Source organism: Chlamydomonas reinhardtii, chromosome 12, assembly GCF_000002595.2.
Source record: "Chlamydomonas reinhardtii strain CC-503 cw92 mt+ chromosome 12, whole genome shotgun sequence".
Classification (NCBI taxonomy): domain Eukaryota; kingdom Viridiplantae; phylum Chlorophyta; class Chlorophyceae; order Chlamydomonadales; family Chlamydomonadaceae; genus Chlamydomonas; species Chlamydomonas reinhardtii.
In genome coordinates this window covers 5,483,931-5,510,533 of record NC_057015.1, presented here as the reverse complement: position 1 = coordinate 5,510,533, position 26,603 = coordinate 5,483,931, and the positions used below count along the sequence as shown (strand labels likewise).

Sequence of the window (26,603 nt, the reverse complement as noted above, 5' to 3'; positions counted from 1 at the left end):
TAGCTCTGCAAATCGTAGCATGCCAAGCACAGAAAGCGGGCTCACGATTGCAGACAGGTTCCAATGTTGGCCGGGACTGTCTTCTAGAGCTAACTTCTTGGTCCTACACTCATGCATATGCTTAACGCGCTTGCTTGCGGCTCACATCGCGATGAAGGCGGATCTGGCGACTGCAAAGGGCAGCTCGCCAGCCTTTTCCGCCCCTCGCACATACCGTGCACGTCTACTGAGTCGATGCCTCAACAAATGCTTCAATACCGTTCTTGTCAGCGGTGGGGCAGCTGAATCGCGTTTCCGAGGGGGTGCGACCGTGGGGAAGGCAGGCGCTCACGATGCTCGCGGCGTCGGCGACCTGGTGGACTTCCTGCAGCAGGAGGCAACGCCGTATGAGGTCAATGTGCCGCCTTACTTAATCCTGCCACCGCTGAAGAGCAACGAAGCAACAACACACCGGCGGGCAGGTGACAGCGGCGGGCAGGGGCCCGCTGCCGCCGGCGGGAGAGGGCAGGCACGCCATGGCCGCCGCCAGGCCGCCGCCAGTGCTGCTACCACCGTGTCGGCTGCACCTCAGACAGGTGCTACCAAACCCGCGGCAACAGCAAAGACAACACCGCAGAGGCCGCGCGGTTCGGATGCGGATGCAGGCAGCCGGGCCCAGTCTCAGTACGGCTTCGGGGACCCGCCCGGTGGCGGCGCCCTCAAGGGCGCCGTGGACGCTGCCTCCGATGCGGCACCAGATGTGGCAGCTGCGAGCCCTGCACCAGCCGGCATATCAGACCAGTTGTCTACACCGGCTTGCCCTCCAGAGCGAGAGCCGCAGGCAGGGAAGCCGAGAGCCAGTGGAAGGGCACCAGCAGCGCCGGGCGTGGGGCCGCAGGACGTGGGAGGCGGCTCAGGCGCATGCGCCCCAGCGCCGGATGAGTCACACATGGGTTTGACCCATCGTGACCAGGGTCATGACGAGCGCATAAGTCAGACTGCTGGAGAGGCATGGAAGGCGGGCGCGGTGGCCGCACCTCCGGCGGCGCCGACACCGTCACCGCCGGGCCTGGCTGCTGCGCCCACGCGGCTGGCCAGCAGTGCACTTGGCACACACAGCAGCGACGGCGACATGCGCCGCGCCGTGCCTGGGCGTGATACGCCTTCCCTGTCGGCAGTAGCGGGCCCCGTAACCTTATCCGGCTCTAGCAGCAGCAGTAGCGGCCGCAATAGCAGTAGCAATAGCAACACCAGCACCAGCAGCACGAGCAATGGGGTCACCATCACCAGTAATGTCGGTGTCAACGGCGCCAGTCCGCAGGAGCGGCTGATGGCCGCCCGCCGCGCGGTAGTGACGATGCAGTGGAACACGCACCTGGGCCGCCGCGGGCGCAGCTTCGCACCTCTGCCGACTGGCGGCATGAGCATCGCTACAAGCGCCGCCAGTAGTAGCACCAGCAGTGCAAGCAGTAGCAGTAGCATGAATGATGGGAGCAACGCCAAGAAGACAAGTGATGCAGCCGTATCGCTTCCGGTAGGTCAGCAGCCTGCAGCAGAGCAGCCACATGTGCCAACCGCGCCTGGCGGCCCCTCACAGACCGGGGCCTCGGCAGTTGCTGCTCAAGCACCGAGCAGTGCCATGCCCACTGCCGCCATGGCTGCAACTATGGGCAGTGCTACAATTGGTTCTGCAGCTACCCTGCCGACTGCGGCAGTGGTCTCAAGCGCAGCGGCGGAAGGCACGCAGCCTAGTGGCCTGCTGCTGGCGGGCGGCCGGCCGGCGCTGCTGGGTCGTACCATTCAGGGCCGCATCGCTCGACTGCAGGCAGCGCGGGAGGCGCTGCGCGCCGCACGACACGCCCGAGTGGGGGCAGCGATGCAGCCACCGCCAGTGCAGGCGCGGCCAGTACAGGGACAGTCAGGGCAGGTGCCGCAGGTGGGGCAAGGACCGGTGCAGTCGCAACCGGGGCGCCGGCAAGAGCCAGCAGCCTCTGCAACTAAGCTGCATGTCGCAGACGGGCTGCCGGCAAGGCCAGTGCAGCCAGCCGTATCCGCAACGGACCTGCAGACGGACACCGCCACGGCCGCATCTGCTCCCTTCCCAGTGTCAGACGCATCGCTTGGCTCCACTGAGCCCCTGGCGGCGTCTGCACCGACCACATCACTGGCCAGCGCATCGGGACCAGCGATTGGTACCTCTTCATCCAATGCACACTCGTCAGCAGCAGCCAGCGAGGCAGCTGCGGGCACTGTCAGAGCGCCCACTGACACGGCGGCGCCAGCCGCGTCCCCAGCTGCCACCGCCCCGGCCCTGGCCTCGACCCCGTTTGCGACCCCAGCCGCAGCGCCGCTTCCTGAGCCGCCCGAGGTGGTGGCTGCCCGCGACCTGCTGGGCCGCCTGTCCCGCTACCAGCCCGCCGGCCGCGATGACGGCCCCGCAGTGCTGGCGCCGCACGCCCGCTACTCGCCCGCCGCATACCAGGCAGCTGCGGCGGCAGCCGCCGCGCAGCCGCAGCTGCTGCTGGCGCCGCTGTCCTTGCCGCAGCTGGCAGCAGTGGTGGCTGGCTACGCCGCTGCGGGCCACCGCCACGAGCCGCTGCTGGAGGCACTCGCGGGCGTGGCGCTGGCTAAGGCGGGAGGGGCAGGCGGAATCGGCGGCGGTGCTGCGGGAGCAGTGCCGCGGGGTCAAGCCGCCTCGGAGTTAAAGCGGTCGCGGCTGACCTTTCGTGCCGCGTGCGTGTTCCTGACCGCACTGGCGAGGCTGGGCTACCGCGGTGGCGCCGTCACGCGGCTGGCAGCGGCACTGGCCGTGTGGCTGGCGCGGCAGCTCAATACGGGTGCCGTGACGCCACGTGCCAAGTGGAAGGGCACGTGGCTGGCCGCGGCGCTGTGGGCGTACGCAACGCTGGAGCAGCTGCCCGCGGCCGCACCTACACCACCACCACCACCAGCTTCCGCGGCTGCCGCCTCCACGGCACCCCGCGCGGCCGAATCAAGGCCGGCAGCGGCGCCGGCGCCTGCTGAAGCCACTGCGACCCGTACACCATTGCTAACCGCGCCGCAGCTGGCGCCGCAGCGGGCGTCCGCCAGCCCCGACCTGGAGCTGGCTCGTGGCGGTGTGCTGCTGTTTACTGAGGCGGCGGAGGCGGTGCGGGTGGCGCCGGGGTGGCTGCACCTGATGGACGGGCGGGAGGCACTGTGGAGCCTGTGGGCGTTCCGCAAGGCCGCGGCCGCCTACGGCCGCGGTGAGGGAACCGCCTCAGGCGCCGTGTATGTGGCGGCGGCGGGCGGATACGCCATGCTGCAGTCTGGAGGTGCCGGCGGCGGCGGCATGGGGCAAGCAGGCGGTGCCGGGCGGGGCGGTGCCGGCGCAGGGGCTGCCGCGTTGCCGTTGGTGGTGGCCGCGCCGCGCTACGAAGCGAACCCGCTTGTAGAGCTGAAGTTGGCAGATCGGGCCACGTCACTGGTGAGCGGGGTTGGCGGCTCACAGTTCTCTCAGCTTTGCAAAGGCGGGCTCGCGCTCTGGCGCACGGTCAGTACCGCAAAGCCCGTTACTTGTGTTGGCTCCGGTGTTGCTTCTGTGCTACCTGCCTGTTCCTGCAGTTTCCGCAGCTGGATCCGGGCCAGCTGGCGGAGGCGCACGTGCTGCTGCTGGAGTGCGGCCTGGCCGAGGACGAGCTGCCACAGGCGCTGACCGCGCTGCGGCGTTGTGTCATCGCGCGGGCGGACTCCATCCGGCCCCAGCCCCTGGCGGTCATGGTTGCGACCCTTGCGGTGATGCAGGTGGGGCTGCTGCGCGATTCCGACATGCAGCGAGTGATACGTTATGCGTTGCGTTACTTCTCAAAGCTCGCGATACTTCTCCAAGCGTACGGTATGAGCTTGTGTGTGTCACCTCGCCAGGTCCGGGACGTGGTGTGGCTGTCGGCCCTGGCGATGGCGTGCCGCAACAAGATGATCAACATGTCGCCCGACCAGGTGGGGATGCGGGGTGCCGCTTGTTCGTGATTATGCTCTGGCGCAGAGCTTGCGCAGCAGTGGATCATATGGGCAATAGCGGACGGTATGACCAGCGCCACGGGAGCAACCGAGCAAGCCAAGCCTCGCGGGCTCCTGCGACTGTTTGTGTATGTGTTCGTGCCTGGAAATGCTGCAGATCGTGGCGGTGCTGCACGCCTTCGGCTCCGTGTTGCGCTTCCACCACCTGCTGCTCTTCCACGCGGCGGCGGTGGTGTGCAGCTGTCCGGGCATGTGGCGCCTGGGCGGCATGGGCGCGGGCGAGGTGCTGCGGCTGGTGGGCGCGTTCGCCGCCACTCGGCACTACGAGGGGCGCCTGCTGCGGGCCGCGGTGAGGGTGTGGCGCGCAGAAGTGGTAGGGGATGGGCGTTGCCGCGTGCGCGGATGCGTGATGGATGCCGCTTTCACTAGGGGTTGACGCAAATGCAACAGCTTTTCCTGACGTGTGCCACTGTAGCAGTGAGCTTGCTCCTGTGTGCCGCAGGCGGAGCGCATGCTGCAGCTTGGCTCCACCGGTTCCACTGCCGGGCAACGAGCGGGCCTGCTGCAGTCGCTGTGCAGCCTGCACTACCGCCACAACGGCCTGCTTCGCATCGTGGTTGCGGACACGTTCGGCCTGGCAGACCTCAGCCCGGGCTCAGCAGGGCAGCCCAGGAACATGGGCAGCAGTGCCAAACTAGCAGGCGCTGGTACGGCGGCAGCGGCAGGAGCCGCCGCACCAGGCCTACCTCCAAGCCTTCTGGTTGCTGTGGCAGAGGCGTGTGGGCAGTTGCAGCACCGGCCGCCGGGCCTGCTGCAGGCGCTGCACGCCAGCCGTGCCGCGGTGTGGCCGCGTGTGGGCCTAGCGCAGCGCGCCACGCTGTGCTGGGCGCTGCTGGTGCTCACTGGAGGACTACCAGCTCAGTACTTGCCCGCTGACAGACCGCGAGACGCCAAGCGCCATGTGCGCCAGTCGGCTGCAGCTGCTGCTGCGGCGGCGGCGGCGGCACAAGACCAGCGCCAAGAGCAGCACCAGCAGCACCAACAGGAGCAGCTGCTGGCCAAAGCCCTTGTGGAGTACCTGCAGGCGCTGGGCGCCGGTGTGCAACGCTGGCCGCCGCCCGCTCCCTCCTCATACCACCTCCAACTGCTGGTTGCCTGCACCGTGCTCGCCAGCTGCACACCACCGCCAGCACCAGCTCACATGCAGCAGCAACCGCAGTCATCGGGTACGGGGGTGCCAGAAAAGCCGCAGGCGCAGGATGCGCTATCGCCGCAGCCGAGGGCAGTGCTGCAGCAGCAGCTGAAGGAGGAGCTAGACAAGCTGCCGGCGAGTGCGATGCAGCGGGCTCTGGAGGTGCAGCGGCGTGCGCGCTCTGCGGCGCTGGGTGGCTGGGCGCACGAGGTGGCGTCGGTGGTACGGGAGGTGCTGCAGGAGGCAAGCGTGGATGCGAGAGCAGACTCTGAGGGGCGGCAGCCGCTGCCGCCGCACTGGCTGGGCCAGCCGCCCGCTACGCTCCTGTCTGCGGCGGTGTCCACAGGGGTTGAGGTGTGCGACGGGGCGATGCTGGTGGATGTGGCAGTGGAGCTGGAGGTGGAGGCTGGGTTGCCGCGGCCGCAGGTGAAGGGCAGAGGCCGGGGACGGAGGACTGCGGCGCGGGCAACGACAGACGTGCAAGGCGCTGAGCAGGCGGTGGTCACAGAGGAAGCCGCATACGAACACTCGCATCCTTTGCGACAGCGGCTCCAGCTAGCCCTGGATCTGTGCCCACTGCCGCCGCCACCTCCGCGTACGGCCGCACCGGTCCTCTCTGCCGCCTACGCTCCCGGAGCCGGTGGCGCTGGTACGAGCGCCACTGCGGAGGTGACCGCGAACCGCACCACGGGTGCGCCGAGGAGCCTGGCTGTGGGGGCAGCCGCAGGCGGCGCCGTGATCCGCAACTCGCGGTGGCTGCTGTCGGGCGCAGGGGCTCTGAGGCGGCGGCTGCTCACGCACGCGGGCTGGCTGGTAGTGCCGGTGCGCGAGCGGCAGTGGAAGGACCTGCGATCTGCCGAGCAGCAGCGCCGGGTGGTTCGGGAGTGGCTGAAGGCCGTGCTTTTGCATGCGCAGCAGTAGGTGCAGCTGAACGATTCCGGCGGATTTTTGTTCGGCGCTGATGATATTTTCATGATGTGGTGGGACAGAACTAATGATTGCCAGGGCATATTGTTTGGCTGGCTTGTCGGAAGTGTGGTCAAGCTGTAAGGGGTGCAATCCGCGGTGGACGGGACGCGGCTGTCGGCATGCCATGAGGGGGGAGGCGGGGCGTGTCCGCGTGTGCGTGCGTCGGAACATGGGCAGGACAAGAGCACATGGGCCTGCCGGTTTTCCCGCCCTCGCAGCCTAGACGGCCACAAGTCGTGATAACGTGTTCTATCATTTTCACAGATTACATCGGACCAGTAGAAATAAGCGCTCCTGAAGTTCTTGCTTCCCTGCAACCTGGCATTCCTGCACTGCTCATTAAGGGAGCCCTTGGCTCAAGCTATATTTTAAGCACACCAAGGCGCACCTCTGTGATTGCTGCCATTGGCCGTGGACACCTCGGGCGCTGACTTTTCGGCTGCGTGGGCGGGCTTCACATGCTCCCCAACTGAGTTTTCAATCCGAGCAAGTTGATGTGATGACGCAATAAACTCAGCGGGAATTCAAAGGACGCTGCTGCCAAGCAGGGAGAGGCAGTCGGCGCTATGTCGTCGACGCCCTCGGCGACGGCGATTGACCATGGAGCTACCTACAGCGACCTGCTAATCATCCAGGGGTACGTTGCGTAGGGCGTTCTGCGGAAGTACAGATAGTGTTCGCGGACTCCGCTGCGAAAAGCAGCCCTTTTGCGGGGGCCCGGAGCCTTTCGGGTGACCGTCAACGTAGACAACGCAAGGGAACGTGACAGGCACAGAAAGATGTCAAAGGATTCTGTGCCCGACTAGCGGCCTTCAGTCGCCTGAGGATTCACGTGCGCTGAAGGGCCCCCTTTTGCTTCTCCCTCGCAGGGCCATTGTATTCTTTCTACAGGTGAGATCGCTTGCTAAGATGAAGGCAATGTCCTTAGACTCCAGACTGACCGCACACCGTTGTTCCGAGAAACCGGGCCGCCCGGCGCTCAGTCATACTCAGTGGGCTCAGGCATACTCCCTGAGCGGCCAGGAGAACACCAGGCTGGTTGTGGGTTGTAAATATGCGCCATTGCCGCCTTCAAACTCTGCCGCGGGCCTGCCCGCCACACCATCCACACTCTCGCCACGGCACGCCAACGTTAGACTTCTTCGCCTACGCGTCACAGGTCGGCTTCGTGTCCTTAGAAGTGGGATACGGCCGCTCTAAGAACGTCAAGAACATTTTGCTCAAAAACACGGTCAACATCTTGCTCTGCGCCATCTGCTGGTGGGCCGTTGGATATGCTTTTAGTTATGGATCGTCGACAGACGGCTTCATTGGGTAAGCTGTGACGCAAGCGTGGGGAGAGTGATGTTAAGAGCAGGTCTGCGGGAAGAAACCCCGCACGTGGGGCCACATTGCTTCATGACTCACGCGTCGTTACCACCAACCCCTCCTCACCTTCAAAAAAACCCCTGTCTCCGCCCCCTGCACTGCACAGCACCTCGGGCTTCTTCCACGACGGCGGGTTGGGCGCCGCCAAGCTGTGGTTCTACAGCTGGACCTTTTGCCTGTCCACCGTGACCATCGTGTCGGGCTGCTTGGCGGAGCGCACCAGCCTGGTGGCCTACCCCGTGTTCACGGTGCTCATGGCCTCCTGGGTGCACCCCGTGGTGGTGCACTGGGCCTGGAGCCGCGACTCGTGGCTGCTGGGCATCAGCAGCGAGTGCCGCTTCCTGGACTTTGCGGGCGGGACTGTGGTGCACATATGCGGTGCGTGGGGACTGGGGAGGGAGGAGAGGGGTGGGGAATGGGGAAGGGACTGGGGAGAATGCACAGCGGCGCCTGCGTGTTTTGTGTTCGTTGAATCAGGGTTGGAGGTTGGATCAGGCAATCAGCGTGTTGCAACGGGTGATGGCTGAGGCTGGCGGGACTGCAGGCCTATAGGTGTGAACAAGGGCTGCAGGGCCACTCCAGCACACGTACGGCCGCCGGCCGCGGGTACACAGCCTGCGCCTGGGCCAGGACCCTAGAGAGCGAGCAAGCGGAAAGGGATTGCATGTATACACTGTCGGGTGTCAGGGCGCCAGCGGGGTGTGACTGGGCGCCTAGCGTCATTTTGCAGCGGCCTAAGTCTGACAGCTCGGTGCCCTGCCCGCCCCTTCCACCCTTGGTGGGTACCGTATTCCTGCTGCTGCGCAGGCGGGATGATGGGCCTGGTGGGCGCGGCGCTGGTGGGGCCGCGCATCGGGCGGTTCGAGGAGGGGCGAGCCAAGGAGCTGCCGGGGCACGACGTGTCGTCCGTGGCCATTGGCACGCTGTGAGTACGGCACTGTGAGGGATGCCGCGGGCTGGAGCGGGAGCGCTGTGCTGTGGTTCCTGGCCGTTGGACCCCATTCGCCAACATACTTTGTATGTCGACGGCCCACATCCCTTGACCGCCCATTCCTTCGCCGTGCCTCTCCCTTGCACTTGCAGCTTCCTGTGGTTCGGCTGGTTCGGCTTTAACTGCGGCTCGGCCTATGTGTACATGGGCAACATGGCGGCGGCGGCAGCGGAGGCGGCGGCCAGTGCGGTGGCGTCAGGCGACACGTCAGCAGACGTGTACGCAAGCGCGGCGGCGGCGGTGTCGGCGGCTGTGACGTCGGGGGCCAACGCCACGTTGCATCCTGGCAGCACGCCGGCGGACCGTGTGGCGCTCAACATGACCCTGTGCGCCTCGGTGTCGGGCCTCACGGCGCTGCTGCTGAGCAGGTGCGCGGGCCAGGTCGCGGGGTAGGGCGGAGGGGAAGGGAGGAAGGGGATGCAGGAGGGAAAGAAGGGCAGGGGGCGTATTCGTTGCTGTCTGTTGCCTAGCGGCTGCTGGCGGGTTAGACCTACCATCCACTGCTGACCGGCCCGGACCCGGACCCTGACGTTCACGCGCATCGCCGGAACCTGCCACCGCTCAGCCTCCCGGCCCCCTCCCCTCTTCCTGCCCCACAACCGCGCCCACAGCCTGCGTAGCGGCACAGTGGACCTGTGTGTGTGCTGCAACTCGCTGCTGGCGGGACTGGTCATGTCCACCCCCGCCTGCGGCTTCATCACCTCCTGGGCGGCTGTGATCTACGGCCTGGTGGCGGCGGCGCTGTACATGGGCGGCACACGCATGCTGGTGGGTGGGGCGTGCTCCGGGAAGGGCGTGGCTGGGAAGGGGGCCGGGAGGGGCCTATAGAACCTGTGGATAGTTGCAGATGGATAGCCACCCCCTCACCTCACTGTTGCATCACCACCGCCAGACCACCTCGCGCGCACAGGTCCGCTTCCATGTGGACGACCCGCTTGAATCGTCCGCCATCCACTTCGGCTGCGGCGGCGTGGGCACTCTGCTGCTGGCGCTGCTGGCGCGCCCCACCTACGTGCAGGAACTCACCGGCTACGACTGCGGTGGCCTCGTGTACGGCGGCCGCAAGGGCGCCATCCTGCTGGGGCTGCAGCTGCTAGGTGAGGCGGAGGTGGGGGCATGGCATGAAGAAGGGTCTTCGTAAGGCGGGCTGAGGCTGTGGGCAGGGAGGGCCAGAGCGTGGCAGGTGCTTGCCTGTTGGAACAAAACATGCTGCACGCGATCCTCACCTTCGTCATGCCACGGAGACGTGACGGGCTTGCATGCGATGGCTCTAGTGCGGCCTGCAGCGCGTGTCGCGACCTGTTTGGTGCTTGACGTGGCACACCAGACCCATCCTGTAATCCATTTTGGTTTTGCACCGCCCCGCAGGCATTGCGGCCATCACTGCCTGGACGGCGTTCTTCTCGGTGCTGGTGTTCTACCTGCTGCGGCGGCTGGGGCGGCTGCGAGTGGACCAGGTCACGGAGCTGGCGGGGCTGGACAACATGGAGCACGGCGGCCCAGCATACCCCGAGTTCAACCTGGTGCCCTACAACACCGGCAGCGCGGAGCGGTAGGAGACAGATAGCCGCTGGTGCTTCAAACCTGCACGTGCCTGCCGCCTGCGCGTGCGGAGGCACAGGCACGTGGAGCAGAGGCGCACAGCAGCGCCGCATGGCTTGGCCGGCGCAGGACGGTGGGAGCGCCGTCATAAGCATCTGAGCCGCAGTCGCAGCTGCGTTTGGGTAGAGCGAGTTGCGCCCAGTGCCCTTGCAGCCGTGCCTGGCGACCCTCGCTGACGCATGCGGTGAGGGAAGGTGGGATGGGGTGGAGAAAGCAGCGCCTGGGCTGGCAATGAGGCTGCACGGTGAGATGCTGTTGCGCGCCACCGAAACGCCTTAATACGGCCAGCTCGTTGCTGCTACGGGCAGCTCGTTGCTGCTATGGATAAGGATGTATGGTGAGGGTGGACAATGCTGTGGGCCAGCGTGATAGTACTACAGCATTTATATGCAGGTGGGTCGCTGAGGCAGCTGGAAGCATCCTTGCAAAACTACCTCAATGGGATGGTCTATGTAAGCGGGAGCTTCAGGCCGCTTCGCTGCATGCACTTGTGGAGGGGGCAACCTACACGGTGCGGCGTACGGACACTGCGTGTGCTGGTGGGGAGTGATGTGTGCTCATGCGGAGATGGATGCTGGTTGTGTTTGCATGGTTTTGCAAGCGGGTGGTTATTGCATTGTTCATCATCTTTTGAGGGGACACCCTGCATGTAAAAATGAAGGGTGCTGGTAGGATTGCACTACAAGAGCTGTTGAGACCGCGCTTGTGCGTGGTTACAGTAGCAGGTCGCTGCTGCGGCATACTGGTCACCTTAGCGCAGACTCTTCCGGGATTTGCACATGTGCCTAGTTCGTGTTAGTAGGTGGTGCGCGGGAGAAGCTTTGACGCCTCTGTACTGGAGCTCTTATCCCATGATGTGGGGCGGCCCCCTTCTTACATACAAACTTGTCTACCGAAGGACAGGACTTGTTCGGGAACGGGTTGTGCCGCAGGAGCGACGACCAAATGGTGGTGGCCGGGTAATTGGGATGGCGTCTGAGTCTTTGGTGCACTTGTGCTGCCGTGGAATCCGGGAGTCGGGAGATACACGGGCACGGGGGTGTACATGTGCCGTGCTGTGTAGGATGCCCTTGAGGCACATGACACGGGCTTCCATTGGTCGTGTGCCGGTGCAACCACATTGAGCGATTGCAAAGTTACGCGCGACCTTGTTATAGATTCCGGCTGCTGTTGGACCGGATATTCGAGAGGCCCAAAAGGAAGTGCAGCACGGTTACCCGAGGCCGGGTGAGTATGCATTGTGCTGTTGTTTGTGCGTGTGAGGTGGGCGTGTTCAAACCGGACGAATACGGGACTGGGTATCATTGTGCATGTGCGGGGTGTTTTGCATGTAGCGGAGGCGGTGAGCAAGGCCACGTGGAGGAGGACAGCGCGGCGTCGCCGAAGAAGCGGCGCCGGCGCGCAGGTTGAGGCCGGCCGGTGTCTGGTTATCGGTCTTCGCTGGCAAGCATAGCACAGCACAGTATGTGATAGGCCGCAGCAGTGAGGAGTGTTGTGGCCAGAGGATTTCCTGTTGTTTGGTTGTCCTGTGCTGGCCGTGCTTGTGCTTGACAGCGGGACGTGGCTGAACGCATGATGGGCCGTGCCTGTACAAACTGACCCTGGTTATGTCCGGGAAATGGGTAGACGCGTGCGACCTCAGACGGGAAAATCACCTGGCTGATGCTGATGCAGACTGCCAAATGAGTCGTCGTCGTGCAGGTTCAATGTGAGAGAGGGTGAGAGCCGCCTCACCCCGGTTAGCGCACGTGCCCGAGTGCTTTGCCGCAGTAGGGTGTTTAGGTCCTGAGATTGGCAGATGTTCTTTTAATGACTCTGTCAGCACCTTGTGAGAAATCAAAGTTTCTGGGTTGCGACCATAAGCAGTGGTCCATCGTGCCAAAGCCTTTCCTCCGACCATGGCAGTGGCGACAGATGGGCGCAGGGTAGGACAGCCATGGGCGCGACCGTCCACAGCGTTTACCGTCGGTTACGAGGTAACATGTGAATTCGCAACTTGCGCTACTGACTGCCTACTCTCGTGCCGCCTGCAAGCCCACTCCGCCGTCCGCTCTGGTCTACGTACGCATTCGTTTCCACAACACTCGTCATTGACAGCCGGCGGCTGACGCTGACGACGCACTCGGCCAGTCGGCCTGGTCAAGGCGTGCTCAGGGAAGGATGGATACTGCGGGGTTACACAGCGCCGTGCCGCCATCACCTCAGCATAGCCTGTCCCTAACATCCTCCAACTGCGTGCTCTGCTGGCGCCTAGCAGCATAGGCATGGAAACAAGGGCTTTCATAGCGCCAGCGCCAGCGGTCATCACACAAATCTGGCAACACATTCCCGACTCCCAACATAACGCGCCCAACTCTCTCAAATCTCACTCACTTCTCATCTTCACAGTCTCTCGTTACGACAATCACACTCTCTGATCACTCCATCCTGCGCTCAACACTAATCATACACAAGGCAAAGCCTGCCGGAATCACCATCTCATCCCCAGGGCAACACATGCATCATGCCCACCCATTACGCCACGTGCCGCACTTACACCCTCGCTCGCGCCCGCCTTTCTTCCGCTTTTCGCTCACGTGCCCACCCGGTGCCCACCGCCCAAGCCCTCCCTCCAAAACTGTTGCCTCTGCCTGTGCTCCGCTAGGTTGGCTTGGTTTGGTTGAGTTTGGCCCGGTATTTACACACGCCACCCGTGCGCCCAGCTGCTACCGGCCGCCGCCCGCCAGCTGCAGCTGCTCCACGGGCACATTGACCAGAGCCCAGGAGCGCGCGTCCCGCTTGCCCTTCTCCACCAGCTTCAGCAGCATGTCCTCGGGCGCCGGCTCGAAGGCCCAGCCCAGCATGGTGCCCATGTCATAGGGCCACTGCTCGAATGTATCCGGGCTGAGGGCGTGCCAAGGCGCCAGGCAGGAAGGAGGCGTGGAATGAGGTGACAGGGAAAGGGTGGGCGGGGGTAGGTGTGGCAGAAGGTAGCTGCCCCACGAGCTGTGTGACGATCGTCGCCGTGTCGCACATACATGCACACACGCGCTCCTGCCTACAAACGCTCACCTGAGGGAGATACCCTTGAATGCCTTGAGCTGCTGGGAGGGGAAGCAGCTGATGCGGTAGCAGACGTCCGTGGGAGTGGAGGGAATGAAGTTCGTGATGCCTGGGGACATGGGTGAAAGCGCCGATGGCCAGTGGCAAGTGGTGAGCCAAGTGCGGATGTCCTGAAGCAGCCTATCGTGGAGTGCGGCGCCCCGCGCACAAGGCCCTCGCACAGTCTATGAACACGCGTAGCACAGGCCACAATAGTCACTCCGTGTCAGACCCCTGGCAACACCCAAGGCCACATCCAAGCCACGCACCGCCGTCAAAGTAGACGCCACTGCGGTACATGGTGAATAGGCTGCCTGTGGGTTAACATCGTCGCATGCATGCGCAAAACAGGGATGAGTTAAGGCCGCCCTACGATACCATACAGGTACCGTACTGTAGGCCTTCGAATGCTTACATCCGTCAAGTCTAACAAAGCAAAGAGCCGCAGCACCCGTCGGTCGCCTACCGTCGAACCAGTAGGGGATGTGGCTGGATGTGAGCAGCGTGTCGATGACATCCGTGCGGCTGCGGAATGAGCTAATCTGCAAGTTACAGGGAACACCGCATCCATGGCTTGCAGCACGCTCGGGTCCACAGGAGCATCATGCCGAGGTGATCGCCTACAATCCCTCGGGCATCCGCACACGCACACAGGTTCGCAGCCATGCACCCTCACATCAGCACACGGTAGCACACGCCGCACATCCACGCACCGTCTGCGGTGTGAACTCGGGCCATAGGCGCGTCACGGCCAGATGCGCGCGGCCATTGCAGCGCTCATGGATGTCGTCGGGCAGGGCCTTCTCCAGGACCCGCCGCAGCACCGACTTAAGCCGGGTGCGGGTGCCGCCTTGTCGGCAGTCCTGTGCGTGTGCGCGCGGGTGCGTCAGGGCATGGCATACATCCGGTGACACACACACCCACACACACCCACACACACACACACACACACACACACACACACACACACACACGCATATATGATATATGTATACACACATACATATGAAGTACGGTAGATGCAGACAAGCGTCCATCCCTATCGCCTCAACTCCCTGCTGTGAGTCTCTGCCTCGCTGCCCCTGTCTCACCCTCGCCAGGTCCAGGAACGCCACCAGCAGCTCCTCCTCGCTGAGGCCGCTCTTGGCGCACACCGCAATGATGCTACCGGCGCTGGCGCCCGCCACTGGCGTCTCAGGCAGCAGCACGTTCATGGACTGGCAGTGAAGCAGGGGCACAGAAGCGTGGCAATCATACGTGTGAGAGGTATGAGTGAGCAAGCCGCCAACAGCCACGTGTGTGCGCGTGTGCCAGCTGCCTGGGCCTGCATGCACCCGCCGACAACACCGCCCTCCACGCGAGCTCTCACCTGTAGCTGCTCCGAGATGCCCAGAAAGTAGGGGAACAGCAGCCCGCCTGCGTGGAAAAGGTCAAGCGGCCGCTGGTAACGCTTGGCGCAGGCCGGCCCCGGGCGCCCAGACGTGGTCTGCCCCGGCTGTCTGTCGCTGCGCGCGCACCTGCACTGAAGCCAAAGCCATAGTCCGTGCGAGCGCGGCCTGAGTCATCCATCGACACCGACTGGGCGCTGGCTGCGGAAAAGTAGGGCGCGGTGCTGTACGTGACCTGTTGGCCACTGACCACTTCACCAGACGACTCTGGCGCCACGCCCGCAGCACAGCGCATCCGGGGACGCACTGGGAGAGCATATAAGGATTGTCCAGCATGGCCGGGCTTGGAGCTGTGCTTGGGCGCGAGCCCGTTGAAGCCCCGCAATACTTGCATTCTTGCAACGCGCTTTGGGCGCAATGTGTTTCACGTGGGTGTACCAATGTCAGTAAGCATACGCTATAGGAGAAGTTGTGAGTGAACGTTTACGCATGAGCATGAGCATTTACATGGCGTCGGAGTCCATGCGGCCCCACTAACTCTTCTGAGTCCGGAGGCGCCTGATAGCCAAACAGCTAATCCTATGACAGAATTCGCAACTGGCTGTTGCGAGTTGTTTGAGCCGAGTAAAGGAAAGCAGCTAACTTCCGCACGTCGCTAGCAATCATAACCTCTTTCATACAGAGACCTGTAAAACCATATGCTATTCTAAGCTGATTATAGGCGGGGCATTCCAGCAGAACATGCTTTTCGTCCTCCACACGCTCTTCTCCACACACCCGGCACCATCTTAGCGACCTCGCTCGTCTAACACCATTACGAACAGGACGGTTAGCTTCAATGTCCCAGCACCCTAGTCTGAACCTTATCAGCGCAGTTACGTGCTTGTAGGGAACGAAATCACGCATATGAGCTAGCTTGCCGTGTTCAATCAGCGCATCCGCTTGCGGCAGCCCCATCCACTGCAAGTAACGGCACATCTTGACACCCGGTGCACCTGTGCGGCCTCGCCCTTCCGCTTCCGGGAAGGAGCGTGGGTCTACGTCCAGGCCGCTGATTGACCATTCTTGCATCATGCGCTTCGTAAACTCCTCTAGTAGCTCACCAATCGGTAGCTCGGTGCGCATCACCCAGGCATGCAAGCCCTGCACACCTTCAGGGCACTTCACGAGCCAGTCGTAGCCTAGCGCTTTACACACACTATAGATTTTGCTTACCCAGCAATCCCGCATGAAGCCCGCTGCCCTTGCATCCTCAAGGGCATCCTCCAGAAACGTGCGTGCGAGTGAGCTACTTTGGCGAATGATGCGGTTCCAGAAACCAAACACCAAACGCGCCCAGTGCAAATGCAGCGGCATTGCTGCGAACTCCGCGTAGAGCAACCTGTGAGTGGGCCGATTCGCCCCGACCGTGCGGCATAGGAAGCCGGTTTGCACCGCAACCATGGGGTCAGTGAGGGCTTTGTCAAACAGAACGCGGGCTTTGCGCCACTTGGCTCTCAGTGCTCTCTCCTCATTACGCCCGTACCCTCCGTAGCTAGTGCCCTCAAACAGAGAGAAAAGGGCGTCAGGCCCCCAAACTTCTACACCATAAGATAGCACAGATCGTACTTGGACTTCAAAACACGTATACATAATGCCTGGTGCTAGGCACCCCTTCTTGCTTAGCGTGTTGATCAGCGCAAATGCGGCTCTTTTGCCTGCTGCAAGCAGCTCCTGGTAGCAGGAGTCAAACCTGGCGCCAGGTCCGTAGTACAAGCCTAGGTAACGTGCTCTCTCTTTAATTGGGATGCGAATCATGCCTGGGCCGTAGCTCAGGGCCGCAGCGTGTGCTGTGGCCATCGCCCGGTGGTACGGTGTGGGAGCAAAGACCAACATCTCACACTTAGCAATATTGACTCTCATTCCAAAAGCCGTGCAGAATTCATACAGACGGTTCAGTAGAAATTGCATGCGGTAGATGGATAGTGCGCAGAGGGTGAGGTCATCTGCATATAGCAAACAGGTAACCTTCTTGCCCCCAATCACCGGGGCTGCACTGGCGTACGTTTCACTGTCCGGCTTCTGCCGGTCCCAGGCATCTATGTAATCAGCAAGACTCTCAATGAAAACACCAAACAGATCTGTACTCTTGGGGCATCCTTGCTTGACGCCTTGCATGGAAGCAAATGGCGAGCTAAGGCTCCCGTTCACTTTTACGCGAAGGCAGACTCGCTCGTAGCACTTCTGGAGCACCTTCATCATGCCGCCACAGACACCCCTTTCCTCTAATCTTTTCCACAACGCCCAGCGCGGCACTTTGTCGAATGCCTTCTCAAAATCTATCTGGCAAATGAACATGGGCGGTTGCCCGTGTGTGCTATGCTTGTGCGCTAGATGGCGCAATGCAAACAGATGATGGGTAGTGCTGTAACCCGCTCTAAAAGCAGCCTGGCTCTCGTGCCTGCCCCCTGTTGCCGTGCCAAACTGTGCTAGCCGTGCCTGATTCAGCGTTGCAAAGCATTTAGCCATAGCACCTCCTACCGCTATACCTCTATAGTTAGAGCGATTACTGGCGTCACCCTTACGCTTGTAGACAGGCGTCAGATGCGACTCTTCAAACTGAGTCGGGTATTCCCCCGTACTCCTAATCCTCTCCATTAGGGCCGTAATCACAGGTACAAGCGCGTTCACTGTCTTGGGGTCCTCCCCTTCAGTACGATACGTGGCTTTCTTGTAACATTCACTTGGTGCCTTCTCCGGCCCGCAGGACTTGTTGTTGCCCATTTTTGCTATGGCTACTGCTACCTCCGCTATGGTAAACTCCCCATTCAGCATCTCGTCAGCCCGTGCCATTCTGCTCTGCACTTTATCACAGCTTAGAAGGGCGCTTGTTGGCGCTCTTGCCTCAACGTCGTTGATAAAGTTCAAAATGCTTGTGACCATGCCTGCGGCTTGCTCAGACTCCCCGTGCATGCCTTCATTATACAGCCCGTCAAAATATTGTTGCCAGTCCTCAGCTGCGCTCAAAGGGCATTCCGTTTCGCCTCCTCCTTTGAGTAACTGCCATAACTTGCGGGGATTCTTGGCACATGAACTGATCAACCCTTCCATAGCCTTATACTCAAACCTGGCCTTCGCCTCTCTCTTCATGCGGTTGTACTCCCTCCTTGCTTCTCTAAGTGCCGCGTATTCAACGCCTTGCTTGTCTTTGCCTTTAGCTGCTATGGTCAACCGGACAACATCATTTTGGCATGCACCGCACTCGTCCGTCCACCATGGGGCGTTCCGCCCTTTATGATGCCCTGCCCTTCCTTGCCCAGTAGACCGCCATGCCTTTAGCATGCACTTGCGCAGTATAGCCGTGAGTTGCTGTACGGCGTCTGTGCAGCTCACTGTGTGCTCTCGTATTTTGCCCTCTATCTCATCGAGCATCAATCGGACTTCACTGCCGCGTTTACGCGTGAATCGTCGGATGGGCGCACCGATGAGGGTTTCTTATGCTTGCTTTCGCCCCTCGCACCAAATAAAGCAGCACACGCACGATATATGAATATTTGGATTGGTGATGGCTGCTTGATAAGTCGTCGCGGTTTTTGCTCGGATTTGGTCGCGGACAAGACCTTCACTTTTCAGCTGCAATTTAGCTAAAATGTCTGCTCGCGATTACTGGTCAGTTGCTAGACTAGCGGTGCGTCTGCTGAAAGAGAGGCCCACAGCCATCAAGAAGTCGCTAGACCAAATTCAGACTGCCGCGAAGCTGCCCGCTGCCTCAGATACTCAACTTGCATCTGCAATCAGGGGGTCCATGAAGACGCAGCGTCTGGCGGAGGGGGAGGCAGCTGGAGACCGGGGGTCTCGGGGACGACGCTTCGGGGGACGATAGCGGACTGACCAAGGCATGTGCCCGCTGGTCACGTAGGTAAGCCGTGCACGTCCGCGCCGGGGCGCCGTTGTTACAGCTGTATGTCATCCACCCAGGCCGAACACGTGCCGGCCGCAGCCTACCAGTCTCTTGCACCTGGCGCCCACGTCACTTGCATCGACCGTGATGCGGAGACACCCTGCGCGTGTGCATGAACTGTCGCAGGTGACCACGGAGCTGAACGGGCCTTGTAATGACCTGCAACTATGTAAACACGGCTTCACCTGTCTCATACCTGACTCAAGATGTGGCTTTGAAAGGAAGAGCGGAGGTGGATGATACTGGATTAGCTGAATTGTGCGCTGCGAGGGCTTTGGCGGGAACGACCGCTGGATTGTGGACGACCGCCGTGCGCATACTGCATGGCACGTGGTCATGTGCAAACCACGGCGTGTGTCAATGCCCCGATCGTCATGGCGGCACGCGCGGTGTGGCATGACAAGGGCCAGTGCCATGCTAGTTGGCGACAGCGCCTGCTGGCGGTCGATGTATGCGTCCCAGTGCGGGAATCTGAGGCCTGAAGCGCACTCGCGTCACACTCCACGGGGTTGGGCGGCGGTGGTAGGCCGGGTGTGTTACGGGCCAACAACAAACGAGGGAAAGCATGTAGCCGCAAAGTATGAAGCCTGCAGGAGGCCATGGCCTTGTGCACGGCAGTTTGCACGCTGTGGCAAGCATAGCGCTGCTTGCGCAAGTTTGGGCATGCTTGAAAGAGAGAGATGAGGCAGGGGGGGGGCAACTCCAATTGTTGACATAGACTCACGCCGCAGCAGGTAGTCCAGGTAGCAGGACACGCGCATCCACAGGTGCTGTGGATGCATGAAGAGCCTGGATTGTCAGAACGCTGCCAACGGCTGGCTGTATGGATGCGGTTCAGGGAGTCGGGGCTATTGTACACTTCACGGAAGTGTGTGTTGGTTCCTGCTTCCAGCCACGGTTTCTGGTCACGTTACATGCTCTGATGTGTCCTGCATTTAAGCTGGGCGCGTCATACGGACTAATACGGATTACGGACTCAGGTCAGGACTTAGCACTCTGAGGCTGGTGGTGACTGCGGGACGGGGTTCCTAGCCGGGTGCACTGGCATCTGTACTTCATGTTGTGGGGATGGACTGCGCCTGGTGTTGCGTGAGCTCGGCAAGCTAGGTGAACCTGTCATTGGCACAGCAGGGTGGAGCTCGTGCCTCGCCGGGAGTCAGACCCTGTTACAGCGTTGTATCATGGCCATGTGTGCGTATGTGTGTGTAGCCCAGCACATGCCATCTGACAGGTTGACGTCCTCAGCAGCTTCCGCAATCCAGCAGGGGCGCACGCATGCCACAGCAAGTCTCGGCCCCTCAGCAGTAAGGCGCATCTCAACTAAGTATCTACAGCCCACCCTCGCCAGCGGACTGTCACAGTCCGCAAGGGCATCCGAATCTCTCGCGCATTCCTACCTAATCCTACCTAATCCTGCCTGTCCGTACGTAATCAAGCTTGCTGCTACCATGCGTCACGCCCCACCCGATTGCAATTACTGTAAGCTTCTGATTGTCAACATGCCATGCCAGAGACGGCAGTGCAGGATGTGCAACCCCTGTCAGTAGTGCTTCAGAACCCCTGCCGTCAGCTCCAGCGGCACGATGTACAGTAATCATGGGCATTGTAAGTCACTCAGATTCCACTCACGTGCAACACGCGCCTCTCGCAAACAGAGTATCAGCGCTCTCTCCTCCACCCCTGCACTGCATCTGCCCTCCCCTCCACTTTAGGAAGACAGACTCGGCCCTCTCACTTGAAAATAATACCCTCAGCTAAAATAGCCATAACGAAACAGTGTGACGCGATGGATGCGAAGTGTGCCCTGGCCTGTGAGGCTGTGACTACAGTTTGCAAGACAGGAGAGCAAGGCGGCGGGCTCATTGCTCGCAGGACAGTATACAAGTAGATGCGGTTTTCTACAGGCTCAACATCAGGACAGGGAGTCCCCCCTGCTCGCGCTGCGGATAACTACATGTACTCGCTGCGCAGCATTGAAGACGAGTTCAGTCAAAGGGAGCTAGAAGACGACGCATTCAATCAACGGACAACTCGAGCCTCTGGGTTGCTGCCTGCTGGTAGGCACAGCGCCGGCAGCCAGCAGCATATCCCGCATGCGCGCACGTGGTGCACACACGCGTCTGTCTAGTGCTTGAGGAAGCGCACGCCCAGGTAGGCGATGAAGCGGCAGATGAAGATGTAGGCCACCAGAATGCCGGCGCACTGGCCCATGTTCAGATAGTCCAGGCCCAGACTGTCGACTGCAGGTGCGGGGGGGGGGCAGGGCAGGTAGGGGATAGAGATAAGGGCAGAGCAGCGAGGTGTACGGGCGGGTGCGTGTTTGGGACGGAGCAAAAGGTGCGTGCATGCCGTGTGTTGAGTTAGCAAGCTAGCCCCCGGTGGCAACACGCACGGGCGGCATACATGCCTGCCTGCCACAACTCCTGCCCTGCCATACCGCCGGTGTGTACTCACTGGTCTGCTGGCCACTGGTGGTGGGGCACTTGCCCTGCGCGTTGAGCTGGTCGGGCTTGCAGTGCAGCACCAGACCGTCCAGCTCGTTGAGGGAGATGCCCACGTACGTGTACTTGACGTACGACAGAGCGTCCAGCCTGCGTGCGCCGTACGTAGCAGGGGTGTAAAGGTGGTTAGGATGGCACAAGGTGGCTGGGTCTTGTAATACGGCAGCCAAGCGGGGCATGGCGGCCGGGGCAGCACGCAGCAGGGAGCGGGGCCGGCAAGAGGCTGATTGCGCACAGGTGACGCGCGCGTGCAATGTTTGTCGATTTGCTTGATGTTCGCCGCACAGGGTAAACCCCGGTCCCCCACGCGCCGCCTGAGCCAGCGGTACTCACCACGAGAAGTACTGGGGCAGGTTGGCGGGGCTGAGGAAGAAGCCTCCGAACAGGCGGCAGATCTCCAGCGCCATGGGCAGGATGGTGACGGACATGTCGGTGGTGCGCGCGATGGCGGACACCGCCAGAGCCAGAGAAGTGGCGGCGGTGCTGCACAGAATCACTGCGTAAGGCAAATTGGAAACAGAAGCGTTAGTGTGACTCCGCCACGGGCATCGTAATAATCAGTGGTCGGCCGGCTCCGTCCGGGCTGCAGCCATTCATGTGCACAACTGCATGACGCGGCCCGCGGCCCGCCCGTCCACTCCCGCTTCACTTACTGAAGCCCATGAAGATGAAGAACTTTGTCGCGACCGCCTGCAGCCCCACCAGCCTGTGTTTAGGTGATGCACGGTGCAGGTGTACGTCAGCATTTCAGCCGATGCCCCGCCGCCCGTTACTACCCGCACAAGCCTTTGGCATGAAGCCCAGGACGTGGCCACATGCACACACAGCGCCCTCCACTGGGGCCCCGCAGCTCAAGCCTGTTTCCGGCGGAGCCCCACGCACCCCTTAACAAGCAAAATAACAAGCAAAACAGCCGGCCGGCCGCGTGTGCCACTGATAATTGCGAGCACGAACTAACGGTGACACACTCACCAGTACACGATGCAGGCGAAGATGATGGGCGCGGGCAGCTGCGAGATGGTCTCGGCGGTTATCTTGGCCAGGAAGTAGGCGCTGACGTGGTAGGTGCCGGCCGCGCGCTCACGCAGAGCCAGCATGCGCTCCGAGGGGAAACTGTTAATCACGATCAGCGCGCCGAACATACCCTGTGCGTACGTGCGTGCATCGGAATGAACGTGTGGGTGTTGGTGGCGGGTATACGAGTGGGCGGTAAATAAACAGTGCCCCGGCATGCTGGCGGCTGCCAAGTACGCACGTGACGGCGGGCGGAGGTGAGCGCAAGCACAGGCGAGCGAGAGGCCCTCGCACAGCGCTGGACAGCGAGCAAGCCGCCACAAGCAAAAAGCTATGCGCAAGCGCGCACCTGGTTGATGACGCAGAAGAACAGCACAGGCTGGCGGCGCACCACCGACTTCTGGTCCGTGCCGATCTGCAGGAACACCGTGCCTGTGCACAAGCCAAAGGGTGGGACGGACAACTTCAGCTGAGATTTCACGTCGTGCATGCGCCACCGACAACAACAATCACGCCTGAGGAAATGCTGTCCACGCCCCCAGGTGGATTGCAGCGGGGTTTAGTACCCAGCACGCCGGCACCCAGCGGCGGCGACCTCTCACGTACCGATGAGCACCGCCATGATGACAGTCTGCAGCAGCAGCACCAGGGTGGTGCTGCGCTTGCGCCACACCTCCTTCACCGAGCGGCGCAGCAGCACGTGGAACTGCTTATGCCACGGCGTGGCGTCGCGAGGAAGGACCTGGGCATCAGACAGAGCGGCATGGCGGGAGGCATGGACTACTGTGAGACCACAAACAGTGCAGTACTACAATGAAATCCGCCAAGACACGCACAGTAAATATCCGAAACTCACGTCACACGCCCGCCTACTAGACAGCCAGACAGCGGCAATGCGGCATTTAGCCCCAATCGAGGAGTTTACCGGGAAGAAACAACCGGAAACGGAAAACTTCTGCCCCCTTCCGGGCAACTTCAGCCCTTTTTCCGGGGAAACCATTGGTGCTCCGGAAAACTCCAGGCCCAAAGAGGAAACCGGACTACCTCCCCCTGCCAAATCGCTGGGCTCATGCCACCTCGCAATTTGACTGGGGCAAGCAAGCCGCCCCTAGTTTGGGCTGCAATATACCCCCCCCCCCCCACACACACACACACCGCCACACACACAGACAGACACGCCCCCAGCAGCCAGCCAGCCGATAGCCTGTGGCCCACCTACGCCCACCCACACACCACGCGCACGCACCAGGGGCCGGGGGTTGTCCAGCAGGTGCTGCACCGGCGGCGGCTGGTAGTGCTTCTTGAGGTTCTCCTCCTTGGCCACCAGGGACTCCACCGAATCGTTGTGATTGGGCGTAATGACGTCTGCGCACGAGCAACAGAAGGTGAAGGTTCAACACGGCGTACCGTGCATGCTTACTGCGGTGGGGGCTGCATGGCTGCTGCCTGCGTGCGGCAGACTGCTCCTTGTGGCGGCGGCGGCGGCGGCGGCGGCAGCCAGGTCATTTGTTCCGGGCCGCCAGCGCCGGCTGCCCAAACATATGAGATTTGGCCATGCATGCTTGAAAAAAGCAGCAGCAGCAATCATGTAGACCCACCCAGGAAGTGGTCTGCCGGGTTCTCGTGCAGGGGGCAGGGAAATCCGGAGCGGTCGAAAAAGTCCAGGGCGTCATGCGCCGGGCCCTGGTACACGATCGAGCCGCGGTTGAGCAGCAGCAGCTGGTCAAACAGCGCGAAGATCTTGGCCTGGGGCCTGCAGCGGCGGAAGCAGAAACAGGAGCATGGGTCAGGCGGGCGCGGATGCGGACGTGCGTGCACATGTATGTGTGCTTGCGCTTGCTGCTTGGGAATATGAGCATGCAAGGCGCTGCGACATAGCTGCGGGCGTATGAGCACCCGCCCATCTGCTGCTGGGAGTTCGTGCTAGCTAAATGCGAGCTGTAGCGCTGCAACAGCAGGCTGGCCACCAACAGCAGGCCTACGCGGCTGCCTCACTCACTGGTGGATGGTGGTGACGACGGTGCAAAGGCGGCTCATGGCGAGGCGGCGCAGCAGGCGGCACAGCGACAGCGCTGCACGCACGAACACGCACACGTCGGGTAGGCAGGTTAGGGAGCAGGTTGGGGTGACGTGCGTGGTGAAGCAGCGGCAAGAGGGATGGACGGACCGCAGCGACTGACGCTGCACATCGAGCGCTACGCACGGTACGAAGTACGAAGAGCGCGAAACCCTCAAGCAAGCAAGGACGTGGCCAACTTGGGATGGCATGACTACACCAGCACTCGATCGCTCGCTGGATCGCTCGCTGTCTGGTCGCACCTGTGACGCTGTCCAGGCCGCTGGTGGGCTCGTCCAGGAACAGCAGCTTGGGCTTGGTCAGCAGCTCCATGGCCACACACAGGCGCTTGCGCTCTCCGCCGCTGATGCCCTTCTTCATGGGGCTGCCCACAATCACGTCACGCACGTGGATCAGCCCCACCTGCGCATGCATGGCGGTAAGTGCGTGCACCATGATGGTGGAACCGTGTCAAACACATACCCACACATCGCGATACTGGCTTCCTTATGTTGCCCCTTTCCACAAACACACACACACACACACACACACACACACACACACATGCGCACAACACGCACAACTGAACAGGCGCGCTCAGGAGCTTCACATGTATTCAAGCACATGTACGGACAGACGCCGCGGCCGCTCACATTAGTCATGACCGTCTCGACGCGCTCCTGGCGCTCCTCAGGTGTGGTGGTGCGGGGCATGCGCAGCTCCGCGGTGTAGCGCAGCGTCTCCTCCACAGTCAGGTGCGCGTTCAGCAGGTCGTCCTGAGTGTACAGGCAGGTGGGTGCACACACACGCATGGAGCTCCTTACTGGGAGCATAGCGGTACGTAAAGCAGCAGGAACCCTTGAGACCCGTGGGAGACAGAGTGGCATCCAGGTCAAGGGTCCGCGACAGCAGACGCCGTGCATGCACAAACCCACGGCATCGCAAACACTAACCCCTGCATGCACGCACCGAACCCGCCATACACGCCCTTCCGCCAGCACACCTACCTGCATCACGTAGCCCGACAGCTTCTTCAGCTCGGCGTTGCTGTAGTCCTGCCCGTTCAGCTTCAGTTCGCCTGCAGAAGTCAGGTCAGCAGTAGCAACAGCAGCAGGCAGGGCTCTTAGTTGGGGTTTCGTGCTGCGAAAGCAAGCCCGAGAATGATCAGGATTGCTGTGCTTGCGCCCTTAAATACCCTAAGTAATACGAACGCGCGTGCGTGGCCGCTACTAACGTACCCTCCACGGTGACGCCGCGATCCAGGCGGCATGCAAGCGTGTTCAACAGAGTGGACTTGCCAGAGCCAGAGGGGCCCTGTGTTTCAGTAATGAAAGCGTAATCGCGCAGCAGAAGGATAAGTCAGCTCACCGCAGCGCAAGCGGGTCGGTGGGTCGGTGGGGCTCCATCATCTCGAGGCTACGCCGACTGCGGGCGTTTACACAGCCTGGCTACTGGTAGGGTGGTGGTGTAGCCAGTAGTGGCGCCACAATATACCATGTTGGCCTGCGCGTGACCGCCTCCAGACCATGCGACCATCTAACTCATAGGCATCCCCACGCACCGTGCGCTTGATGCCCAGCAGCTATACATACAGCGCTTATTACCCCAACCGTATCAAGCCACTAGCCCACTCCTCACGCACCATGATGGCATAGAATCCGTCCGTAATGGCTCCAGTGACATCGTTCAGCAGCGGGCGCTTAGCCCTGCGGCTGGTCACAGTGAGGTTCTGCGTTTGGGGGTATGGATGGGTTGAGTTCAGTTGTTGCGGCGCCAGCAAATGGATGAGAAGGCTATGCTTGCAGCCAATGTGCACATGCACCATGACTGTCAAAGTATGCGCTCCACACAGTACTGAATGAAGGGGTATTCGGTTACTGGCTGCGTGCCGTGCGCGCGCGCGCCTGAGTTGTTGGGTATCACACATGCAAACCACGTGCCGCGCATTAGGCTATTGAAGGAGAAATGGGTAAAGCTGGAGGCTCCTTTGTTGCCCCTTCGAAACCTGAGTGGGGGGTAGGGCTACCCAGCGCTACAGCAGCGCGCACCTAGCAACTATTGCTTGGCTGCGCACACACGTCCCCTCACCTTCCAAACCACGTCCACCAGGTGCGAGTCGTCGCCGCCCGCCGCAGTCACAGCGATGGCCAGGTCGTTATGATCCCCAACAGGGATTTGGCTGCTGTTTCTGCCGATAGGCGACGGCGGCTGCTCGGGCGCCTGCATCCTGACGGCAACGACGTGCGCGTCAGTCATACCTCTGCACGCCGCGCTAAGACAGGCGGGGGAGACGCTGTGCGGCTGACTTGTAGCAGCTAGGTGCTTGTAAGATAGCTTGCTCCACGCGCGCGCGTCTGGCGCGGTCGGACGAGCCCCGCTTAACGAGAATCAGAACGAGGACTCGGATACCTCGCGCTTTGCGGGGTGAGCCTCAGCGGATGGACGTGCAAGTGCTTGTGGGCAATAGAACAGCCCTATGTTGACATGAGCTGCAGCAGGGCTTTATCCGCCATCCACGCCCAA

The 26,603-nt window shown here is 61.7% G+C and overlaps 5 protein-coding genes across 6 annotated transcripts; 3 read left to right on the top strand and 2 right to left on the bottom strand.

Moving 5' to 3' along the window:
- The first annotated feature begins 88 nt into the window (after positions 1-88).
- CHLRE_12g531050v5 (uncharacterized protein) lies at positions 89-6,548 on the top strand. Its single transcript, XM_001692870.2, has 5 exons — positions 89-3,445; positions 3,583-3,762; positions 3,883-3,957; positions 4,136-4,327; positions 4,481-6,548. The coding sequence occupies exons 1-5, from the start codon at positions 152-154 to the stop codon at positions 6,089-6,091; spliced, it is 5,352 nt and encodes a 1,783-aa protein (XP_001692922.1). The 5' UTR covers positions 89-151; the 3' UTR covers positions 6,092-6,548.
- Positions 6,399-12,174, top strand: CHLRE_12g531000v5 (uncharacterized protein). Of its 2 annotated transcripts, none has more exons than XM_001692871.2 (9): positions 6,399-6,776; positions 7,009-7,030; positions 7,299-7,453; positions 7,614-7,885; positions 8,315-8,432; positions 8,591-8,866; positions 9,110-9,266; positions 9,409-9,595; positions 9,867-12,174. In XM_001692871.2, exons 1-9 carry the CDS (start codon positions 6,706-6,708, stop codon positions 10,052-10,054), a joined length of 1,446 nt encoding a protein of 481 aa, XP_001692923.1. In that variant the 5' UTR covers positions 6,399-6,705; the 3' UTR covers positions 10,055-12,174. The 2 variants fall into 2 exon arrangements, with proteins under 2 accessions (XP_001692923.1, XP_042918660.1); XM_043068565.1 differs by having other exon boundaries at positions 6,619-6,776.
- Positions 12,175-12,263: 89 nt separating this feature from the next.
- CHLRE_12g530950v5 (uncharacterized protein) lies at positions 12,264-15,008 on the bottom strand. The gene is made up of 8 exons (XM_001692986.2): positions 14,699-15,008; positions 14,551-14,597; positions 14,273-14,398; positions 13,895-14,044; positions 13,648-13,723; positions 13,451-13,495; positions 13,152-13,251; positions 12,264-12,983 (listed from the first exon to the last, which is right to left on the bottom strand). Exons 1-8 carry the CDS (start codon positions 14,862-14,864, stop codon positions 12,806-12,808), a joined length of 888 nt encoding a protein of 295 aa, XP_001693038.2. The 5' UTR covers positions 14,865-15,008; the 3' UTR covers positions 12,264-12,805.
- A 2,980-nt stretch (positions 15,009-17,988) lies between these two features.
- Positions 17,989-19,634, top strand: CHLRE_12g530934v5 (uncharacterized protein). Its single transcript, XM_001692872.2, has 2 exons — positions 17,989-18,467; positions 18,636-19,634. The coding sequence occupies exon 1, from the start codon at positions 18,198-18,200 to the stop codon at positions 18,429-18,431; it is 234 nt and encodes a 77-aa protein (XP_001692924.1). The 5' UTR covers positions 17,989-18,197; the 3' UTR covers positions 18,432-18,467; positions 18,636-19,634.
- Positions 19,635-19,663: 29 nt separating this feature from the next.
- On the bottom strand, positions 19,664-26,541 carry CHLRE_12g530900v5 (uncharacterized protein). The gene is made up of 16 exons (XM_001692987.2): positions 26,169-26,541; positions 25,723-25,809; positions 25,319-25,394; positions 25,088-25,158; positions 24,734-24,856; positions 24,344-24,503; positions 24,024-24,096; positions 23,623-23,777; positions 23,271-23,389; positions 22,631-22,766; positions 22,374-22,456; positions 21,983-22,155; positions 21,664-21,716; positions 21,344-21,506; positions 20,964-21,100; positions 19,664-20,749 (listed from the first exon to the last, which is right to left on the bottom strand). The coding sequence occupies exons 1-16, from the start codon at positions 26,334-26,336 to the stop codon at positions 20,634-20,636; spliced, it is 1,893 nt and encodes a 630-aa protein (XP_001693039.1). The 5' UTR covers positions 26,337-26,541; the 3' UTR covers positions 19,664-20,633.
- Between the last annotated feature and the right edge of the window lie 62 nt (positions 26,542-26,603).